Source organism: Cibotium barometz, chromosome 18, assembly GCF_041138505.1.
Source record: "Cibotium barometz isolate CiBa-2024 chromosome 18, ASM4113850v1, whole genome shotgun sequence".
Taxonomy (NCBI): domain Eukaryota; kingdom Viridiplantae; phylum Streptophyta; class Polypodiopsida; order Cyatheales; family Cibotiaceae; genus Cibotium; species Cibotium barometz.
Genome location: NC_141063.1, coordinates 28,446,426 through 28,456,847, shown reverse-complemented (window position 1 = coordinate 28,456,847; position 10,422 = coordinate 28,446,426). Strand labels below are relative to the sequence as shown.

General features: G+C 40.8%; 1 protein-coding gene across 2 annotated transcripts; it reads right to left on the bottom strand.

Annotated features, from left to right (window-relative positions):
- Window positions 1–3,806: 3,806 nt before the first annotated feature.
- LOC147629158 (pentatricopeptide repeat-containing protein At4g13650-like) lies at window positions 3,807–8,103 on the bottom strand. 2 transcript variants are annotated; one of them, XM_086812408.1, is made up of 3 exons: window positions 7,857–8,103; window positions 7,525–7,702; window positions 3,807–7,153 (listed from the first exon to the last, which is right to left on the bottom strand). In XM_086812408.1, the coding sequence occupies exon 3, from the start codon at window positions 7,117–7,119 to the stop codon at window positions 4,771–4,773; it is 2,349 nt and encodes a 782-aa protein (XP_086668534.1). In that variant the 5' UTR covers window positions 7,120–7,153; window positions 7,525–7,702; window positions 7,857–8,103; the 3' UTR covers window positions 3,807–4,770. The 2 variants fall into 2 exon arrangements, with proteins under 2 accessions (XP_086668534.1, XP_086668535.1); XM_086812409.1 differs by lacking the exons at window positions 7,525–7,702; window positions 7,857–8,103 and adding an exon at window positions 7,321–7,458.
- Window positions 8,104–10,422: the final 2,319 nt, after the last annotated feature.

The following is a 10,422-nucleotide window of genomic DNA, read 5'->3' as shown; positions in this document are numbered from 1 at the left end:
AGAATTATCTACTTTCCCCAGGGCCTAGTGGGTATGTTGATGCTACATGTATGCATAATTAAGCAAGGGAATGTGTTGTGGACAAAAAAGTACAATTCAAAAATGTGCACAACCCAAGAATGTATACACATTGGCTCTTTACTCTTCCCTATGCTCCTTGATCCTCATCCGAAAACAGAGAGGAATTGGAACTTGGTTCCGTTGGTTAAGAAGTTTCTATAATGGGCCTCTAACAAGTCTAAAATTGATTTCAAACACGTCTATTCTGCTCAAGCTATAAAAAATAAAAGTTATTTTTTCATTAGGCTCACCATTCTAGACTCACTTCTATAGACTCACGTATCTAGGCTCACATATGTTAATTTTTTGCTAGACTCATAACTCTAGGCTCACGTATGTTATTTTTTTTCTAGGCTCACAACTCTAGACTCATGCATGTACTAGACTCATGTCTCTAGGCTCACACTTGTAGTTGACTCATGCATGTACTAGACTCATGTCTCTAGGCTCACACTTGTAGTTGGCTCACGTCTCTAGGCTCACATATGTAGGCTCACGTCTATAGGCTTACACCTCTAGACTCATGTTTGTAGGTTTATGCACTTTTTATATGAAGCAGGTTCACACAAGTCTGGTGAGCTAGACTTATGTCACACTTGGTGGCTCACGCTTGTAGGCTCCGTCTCTTGACTCATGCCTGAAGACTCTCATTCTGTAGGCTCACAGCTATAGCTCACGTTTGTAGGAGGCTCATGCCTTTTTTGTATGAACCACACTCCTGGATTTGATTTTTATAAAATAGGCCTACTTGGGAATGGACTCTTATAAAATAGGGCTACCTAGGCATGGACTTTTATGAAATAGGAGTGTTGGTATATAATTATTAGGTAATAATTATACTTAATGTCCTAATAATTCTAAAGGATAAGGATTTTTCTTAAAAATTATAGTAGCTAGTACATATTGTATGACAGAAAAATCCTTAAAGAACATGAGTAGATATGTTCATAGAGGTCTTCAAGGTAGTTTTAATTGGTGCAATTTTAGGTACACCTACATTTAATTGATTGGTATAATATTAGGTATATTTACTTTTGGACTCACATTTGTTGATTGATGCCTCCAGACTCATGGCTTACATGTCCAGACTCATCACGACTCACATGTCCAAGCTCACGGATACATGCATGGCTAGACTCACATCTATTTTTTGTAGGACCATGGACTCACATCTATTTTTCGTAGGACAGTGAGCTCACGTCTCCCAATTTGAGAGATAGTTTGGCCTAGTTTTACAGTTTTTTATATTTTTTGGACTTGGTAGTGGTGATTAAGGTTCTTAGTCCTAATTAATGATGGTTACAAAAGTAATTAAGTGGTTTTAGATTGTTTTTGGTTGATTTTACCTTCTTCTAAGCTACTAATTCCAATAATGCATGAAAAAATATGAAATGCATGACTAAACTATCTTCCACTCTAATCCACACCTAATTGGGCTCAATGCTTATGTTTTCAAAGTGGATTCCACTCTTAATCACAATTTCTAAGCTTTTCCTTAGCTTAATGCAACAAGATCAAAGACTTAAAATCATGCAAAAAGCTAATGAAAGCAACTCATTAGTTTTTTGACCATTCCCTCTTCTAAAGAATTGGTGGCCACTCTTGTTGCAAAGAAGATAGATCCCTCAAACCATCAAGCCAAAGGAAAGCTCCCAGAAATTCATGTAAGTAAGAAATCTTACATTTTCTTTATTCTTTTAATGGTTTTTTGATTTTTTTATTATCTTTAAAATGATAAACAGACGCTATGCCTTGTTGGAAAGTCTTTCCCCCTCTCTTCTTCTTAAATTCAACCCTTCTTTATCCTAGTTAAGTAATCTAATTGTTGGAATTAAACTTTTCATATTGTTTCTCTTTTGAAAGTAGAATTTGATTAGTTTGGAATACTTTAGACCAATTGGGGATAATTTTTAAGTAATTTTAGGATAGAAAAAATGAAAAATGGTCAGCCATACAAAGGAGGTTATGGTAAAAATTTCCTAAATTTTATGAAATAATAGAATGCTCTAATGCAACGCTTTGTGATCTCAATATTTTGTGATCTCCAAAATATGAGTGTGATTGCCAAGTGTTTTTATGACTGTGATCTCCTAATCAACACTTGGCAATATTGGGTGATCCCAATAGCTTGGGATAGACAGAAAGCCTATAGAGCTAAGCCCTAGGCTAGTCCTTGTTGGTGGCACCAAATATATTCAAATCAAATGCTTAGCCTTGCCGAATCATATGTCTTTGGGTCTTGCCTTCATGCCACAATGAATCTCCTCAATGTGGATGCACTAGCTTATCCATCGCATTCTCACTCTGTTGTCACATTGAAATGCTCCTTTGTGAAGGAGTGAAGGTAGAGCTTCCCTTGCCTAGATGGAGACAAGAAGGAGATGGCCTTTACTGTGGTTCTTTCTCACAAAAGGTGGATAGGGAAGAAGCTAATGAAAGAGAGAAACCTACAAACAAACATATCTAGCATGTATCCATCAAGCAAGTAAGATTTAATAGCATACATGCAAGCAAGATTAGAGGGAAGAAAAGCTCACAAGTATTATATTACAAGGGAATGAATGTGTCTTACATATTGTCAAAATTGACTTATATATAAGTGACTAGGCCAAGGAAAAAAATAGGGACTAATCTTCGCCAATAGGCTATTTTTTGGGATTTTTTTGCCAAAAAAAAAATCGCCCAGTATCTTAAAACATTCACCAAATTTTGATTGTTTTCAAGGGTTTTAAAAAATATTTACCCAATTTTGGATATTTTTTGAAAACTTTCGTCCCATTGTATAATTTTAGATTTATATAGAAAGAATAATCACCAACCCAGTACACTTATATATTCATGGAAACATCTTATTTTTTCCCTAGACTAGGTCAACCAAAACTTAAAAATGGTCCAACCATCTTGCTTATTATCAAAATTGACTTATAAACAAGTGACTAGTGCTCACACAAGATCAACCAAAACTTAAAAATGATCTAACCACTATTACTAATCTTAAGCAAGTATATACACAAAGTTATCGGGCTTTTCCTATTTGACATTAAGCTCATGTTAAAGCTATTTTATATGTTCCGACACCGTCTTACAAAAGATAGGTTCTTTAAACTAGTTTGAAGAAACTAAAAATATGCAAAGATGAAAGAGAGAGAGAGAGAGAGATTGACCTTAGAAGTCTTGGTTGGATATACACTACCCGGTGTGAAACTTATGTACATAGTATTGTCTCATGTCCTTATGCTAGATGTATCATCCCTCAAGTTTTGAAATAATCATTCTATTGTTTCATTCCCAATTCATCCTTTGGTTGTACTTTTCTCTTCTTTTTTTCTTTTAAAAGGTTTTTTTGCATATGCACAAGCTCTATTTTTGCAAGTCAAATGGCTTGTGGACTAAAATTCAATATATTGCCCATTAGAGCTCAAAATCTTTTTATTGGTACCTATTTAATCTTGCTATGTGATCTCTAATTTGTTAACGTGAGGTGTAGGAGAGACAATAACCCTGTTTGAGGAAAGGGGGGTTCACCATCCTAAGCTGATATCAGCATACATATGAAGTTACTTGTGTACATTATGTACACACATACATATGTGATGTGATTATATGCGCGCATGTCTATATGTTCACTTAAAGCATAGCTACATGGCGGTACACATTATTGCAGATTGCACTGTAGGCTGCACTAAGATTAATAGAAGACCCTTTGGTGCTTGCTGCACACAAAAACATGGTCCATATACTTGTGGTTGCTAAAAAAAAGTATTTTGAAAAGGCAAAAGCTCATCTAAAGTAAGCCATTGGCCCCACCAACAACGGTGGCAGACAAGCTTTATAGCAGGTGAAAGGCAGGTCGGAGAGAGCAGTTTTGCAGATGTAGGGCTGTTTGATTGGCCAAAACCTTGCACTGAACCTGAGGGCTAGCCTCCTGTGTTCCCTCATTTCTATCATGGGCATGGTGTAAAAGTTCACTTTTGGGGCTGCTTCAGCATCCAAGCCCATCCTCGGCCGGCCATTAGATTGAGCCAATGCCATTGCAGCATGTTGTAAGAGTTCCATGTACATCCATCAGCATAAACATTTGAGAAGCTGCAAAGCAATTGCATGCTTCCTCCACTTCAAATTTGGTATGCAAAACCACCACAGGCAACAGTTTGTGGAACCTTGAGCCATCAACACACCATGCTGATCAGGGTGATCCTCCTCTTTCATGAAAGCCTCACTCATACAGCCAAGTAGTGGAAGGGGGTACCACCCTTCTTAATATTTGCCAGCCAAGGCAGTGGACACCGCAGTACAAGCCCCACCCATAGCTGCTCAGCAGGTTGGCGTGAACACCCTGCACAGTTGTTAGGAGAACCATGCACTGAAGCAGTGTCATGATCTTTGAGATCCATAGCAGCCCATGTCCCTGCACCAAAGATGACCGAGCTTGACAACTCAGTTTGCATGCTGTTGTCCTTGCATGCGCTAGATGAAGGTTGAGAGAGCCACGCAATTCTTCGAATGTGGGTGTGCGAAACACCATCATCCATGCCCACCTGAACGGGACACATTTGAATGATGAAAACCCCTCTTACAAGGGGGTGTCTTCCAGGATGTTTGAACCCACAACAACCTCATTGAAAGGTCTGGGCTCTAACCACAAGGATAATAATGCCTTTGGGACAGCATGATCCTTTCACTTGGGAAACTCACACTTTTCTATCAATCTCAACCCAACTCCCACATTTCTTTTGCACACAAGCACATTATATCAACATTCTCCCATACTTGAGCATCGGCATACAAATTTGACATAACAATATAACCAGCAGCATCAGAAGGTGTCAAGCTAACAAGCTGATCAAAGCACCATCTTCCTAGATCCAGATTACCATACTTTTGGCAGCCATTCAACAAAGATGCCCACATGACAAAATCTGGAGTTACTGCCATTGTTTGAAGTATGTCTACAGCTTCATTCAGACATCCCATACGACCGAAAAGGTCCACCATACAACTGTATTGCTCAACATTAGGTAGAATACCATGATCTTTCATCATGGATTTGAAGTAAAAACTGCCCTCCTCCACTAAGCCAGCATGACTGCAAGCTGCAAGAAGATTAGTAAAGATAACGTCGTTTGGCTGCAAGCCCTGTTGTTGTAAGCCCTTGAAACATTGCACTGCCAGCTTGAAGTTGCCATGCTGGGCATATCCTGCAATCAATGCACCCCATGACACTACGTCTCGCTTTGATAATTTGTCAAACACTTTCTGTGCCTCTTGTAGGCTTCCACATTTTGCATATGTGTCAACAAGAGTGCTCCCAAGGAGCGTATCCAATTCAAGCCCCCTTCTGATTACCTGTTCGTGGATCAATGCAGCTTGCCCCATGGCTCCAACACTACCACAGGTTTTCAACAAGCTCAAAAACGTAGCCTTATTGGATTTAATGCCATTCTCTTGCATGCTCTCAAAAAGTTCAAGAGCACAAATCCAATGATCATGGTGGGAATAGCCTGCCACCATTGCACCCCAAGAAAACATATCTCCAGTTTGTAGCTTATCAAACACCTGGCGTGCATCCTCTAACCTTCCACACTTGCAATACATGTCAACAAGAGAATTTCCTACAGTGGTATCTGATGCAAGGCCACTTTGGATGATTAGGTCATGAACAAGCTTTCCCTCTCGTATGGCTCCTATGCTGCCACATGCTTTTGAGATCAATGAAAAGATGAACATGTCTGGCTTAACACACTCCTGTTGCATTTTATTGAACAAATGGAGAGCAGCACGACCACGTCCATGCAGAGTGTACCCTGCAATAATTGCACCCCATGCTTCTATATTTCTACAAGACATCTTCTCAAAAAGTTGCCATGCCTCCTCAAGACTCCTACATTTAACATACATGTCCACCAGGGCACTCCCAATGACTGTGTCGGATTCACACCCACTTTCTACAATCTGGCCATGTATCAACCTGCCCTCCTTTAAAGCACCCATGCTGCCACATGCTTTCAAGGTGCCCGAGAACACATAGTTGTCTGGATCCGTACCTTCCTGCTGCATCTTCTTAAAAAGTTCATAAGCAGGATAACCATGCCCACACTGTGCATAACCCACAATCATAGCACCCCAGGATACCAAATCTCGCTTCTGTAACTCTTCGAAAACTTTGCATGCCTCTGCCAGGCTTGCACATTTGGCATACATATCAACGATAGCGCTCCCAATAATCAAGTCAGATTCAATTCCTGCTCTAACAATCTGATCATGTATGAGTTCCCCCTCTCTTAGGGCTCCTATGCTACTACAAGCTTTTAAGCTGCACGAGAACACAAATTTGCTTGGACTAACAACGTGCTTCTGCATCTCTGCAAAAACTTTGAGAGCACAAACACCATGCCCATGCTGGGCATATCCCGAAATCAAAGCACCATATGACACCACATCTCTATCCCGATGCTCTTCAAAAACTTTCTGTGCATCTTCTAGGCTCCCACAATGTGCATACATATCCACAAGAGCCCCTCCAACCACTGCAACCCCTTCTAGCTCACGTTCAAGAATTTCACCATGTAACAATCTGCCTTGCCTTAGTGCTCCTAATGCACCACAAGCCTTCAGAGCGCTTGAAAAACAAGTGGTATCGGGCCTTAATCCTTTGAGCTTCAATGACTCAAACAATTCAAGAGCAGAAACAGCATGCCCATGCTGTGAACAGCCTGTTATCATCGCACCCCAAGTAACCACATCCCGATCTGGCAACTTCTCAAAGATCCCCCATGCTTCTACCAAGCTTCTACATTTGGCATACATATCAACAAGGGCGCTGCCAACACAAACATCCTGCTCAGTTCCACTCTTAAGTATTTGGATATGTATCAATCTGCCTTTCTCTATCACACTTATGCTGCCACACGCTTTCAAGATGCACAAAAAGGTAACTTTGCTAGGGCAAACCCCTTCCTCTTGCATTTTTTCATAAGTTGCAATAGCAGAAGAGGAGTTCCCATGCTGAGCATATCCACCAATCAATGAGCCCCATGACACCACGTCTCTATTTGGCATACCATCAAACACTTTGCATGCTTCATCCAGGTACCTGCATTTTGAATACATGTCAATGAGTGTGTTCCCAACAATCAAATCAGATTGAAGCCCACATCTAATGATCTGATCATGTATTAGCTTGCCGTGCTCTATGGCTCCTACACTGTCACAACAATTTAAGATGCTTGAAAATACAAACTTATCTGGTTTAACACCCACCTCTAGCATTTTGTCATAAGATTCGAGGGCTCTCTTGGACTCCCCGACCTTGGCACATGCTAAAATGATGGCATGGAATGTATGCACATTGGGCCGTGAAATCATGGTAAATATTCGGTATGCTTCCACCAAGTTCCCACAAGAGGCAAACAGGCAGATGAGGTGATACCCTAGAAAAGGAGAAGCTTCTAGCCGGCATTTTACCATGAGGGAGAGCACACGTCTGCCAGATGCCAAATCTTTCATTCTGCTGCAAGCCTGCAAAAGAGTGTAAAATGCATCCTTGGAGAGAGGAAGGCCTTGCAGGTACCCGCATTCTGCAGCTTGGAGTGCTTCATCCAGCCAGTTTTGCTTGCATAGCGAGCTCAGATCAGTCTCATTACTGCACAACACGCATGAAAAAAGCAGGACATTCATTGAAACGCAATGAATGCATGTGTTAGGTGCACAAACACAAATAAACCACACATACATAACCCACATACATAACGCGCACGCATACATAACCCACACTGCACCAATTCATATCGTGGTACCTCGTAGGGATTTCCATTGCGATTGTGGTGGTAGAGAGACTGTGGTGTCCAGCCATGAAAAGGGAAGCTCTGATCTCGTGCAGAGAGGCTCTCTGCATCATCATCATTATCGTCATCATCATCATCTTTCAATCATTTACGAATCCATAGACTACTCGTATCGATGTTCTTTGCCTGGCTTTGTGGATCACATTTAACTTGAAAAGAATTTCTCTATTATAAGGGTCCTGCCTTTGAAGAAGACGCTAAAAACAAAAGACGTAGCTATATTCAAGCCAAAAAATAGAGAGAGAGATTCAAGCACTATCACAAAGACAAGCTATAAGGGATGTGCCTTAGTCGTTTAGAAAGATAGAAAGGAGAGAGAGAGAGAGAGTGTGTGTGTTTATATTAATGTCCTCAAAGACTCCAAGGGTCTACGATACCAAAAAGTAATAATACAATAGCTCCATAAGATACTGATCCATACAAACTATAAGGGACGTGCCTTAGATGTTTAGAAAGATAGAAAGGAGAGAGAGAGAGTGTGTGTGTTTATATTAATGTCCTCAAAGACTCCAAGGGTCTATGGGACCAAAAAGTAATAATACAATAGCTCCATAAGATACTGTTCCATATGAAAAACTAAAAGATTGAAAAAGAAACTAGCTACCTATGCTATGAACATGTGTCAAAAATAGTGTCCATGGCTATGTGGCTAACACAAGATGCTAATATGTAGAATAGGGTGGGAGGAATGCATGCCTTATCCATATAATAGTACCATCCTCCTCCTTCATAATAGAGCACAAAGTTGTGATGAAGTCCACCTCATGTGGTCCCTATCATCGAAGAATGTCTTGGATCTGCAATTAACGAGGGAAGGTCGAGATCTCTACAAGTGGAGGTGTCTATCCCTTAGAAGGGACCAAGCTCTCTCTCTAGTGATTCCATGGGTGCATGGGGCCAAAGGGTCTTGCGCTCTGGCATGTCATATGATGATAAACCTTATGGAACCTTAATCAATGGCTATGAAGGTTAATTCTAATCATACTGATTAAGTTCATCTAATCTTATGGAGGATGAAGCCTAATTACAAACATAATGATAAACTAATTGAACTAATCAAGCTTGAGGTTACAAGATGGAAACTTGTGCTCATAGACTTGAGAGCAACCTATGTTCATTGCTTGAAAATGACCCCTTTTATTTGAGGAGGGTACACCTCTTACAAATGTGCTCATGTGGGATAATGTCCAAGTGTGATGTGGCTGCATGCTCTGCGCGGGGTGGCAGGGTCCCTCATTCCGGGCCTCACCCACGTATATCCAGACAAAAGACTAATCCCTCGGTTTTTCCAAAACCAAACCCCAAAAAACTTCCCTTGCTTGGAAAGCACGAGCGATTCCTCCAGGATATTTCTACTCTAACGTAGTCAAGAACCTTAACTAACTGAACTGATCCGACCGAACCCGTAAGTCCCATAGTTAGATCAAGGAAAAGACTTGCACTTGGATCATAGAGACCAACGCTTTTTTCCTCATTTGAGAGGCACAGCCGTTGATTCTTTTCCATAGTATAATTTTTTATTCGGGATTTACTTCATCTATCGTACCATAACAGAATTGAGTCTCATTTTAGGGATCCATCAGTCCAGCCTAACCCCATGCAGTCCCGTGGGTTAGCCAACCGCCCAACCAATGTAGTGATAGGATCCATTTAAGAATTTGGTTAGGTTTTGTCCCGGGTACCAGGGAAAAGAGTTCCCAGGTCCCCTAGTCGGATATTCATGCAAACTTAAAACTAGTCACACCACTTACACACCCAATATGAAATTGTCTTTTTTATTGATTCATCTGTCTTTAAAACAATCTTTTAATGAAACTATAGTTTCACTGATCATAATCCTCCAAAATATCCGGTTGAATCCTAATTTCTAATTTTTTTCCTTCATCGGTGTACCTATGGCATCATTGGCAACTAGAACGCTCACACCACTTGTCCACTCAGGGACCTTTTCGATAGTTCCTAGCTCATAGTACCCAGCAATATATTCACTTATAAAAATCAAAATGGAATCTCCATTGAAGATCAGCAAGATCAACCAACAGATCCATATAAAAGAGCCATGGACTCATCCGTGGAGGACCAGCAAGGTCAATCAACCAGATCCATGCCCGAATTCAGAAAACAACTCTTACTCCTTAATCCAATATCTTTCCCGACGCACAAGTGGATATCTTCGGCGACCCAGAGCAGCACGAGCACCGTATGGTCAGCACCCTCTAGGATCCTTCGCAGGTCACATAGTGCTTCACTCATAGGCCGCTTCCTTGGTTCCTCATCCATCATACCGGAAGCTCACCATTGAAATCGAACCGAGGCTGGACAAGACCACGGTCGACCTTGCTATGGGAGACGTCCTCCGTTGACTCTCTGTCAGCTGTTGTTGCAACATTATTAGTTAGGTCTCCACGACCTCATTCACAAGACGGTCAAAATGCTTCTCTAACATTCTTGACATAAAACAACCATTTAAAAAACAGGACATAAATATAGTTTCTATAACGAACTCTCGTCTTTCCAC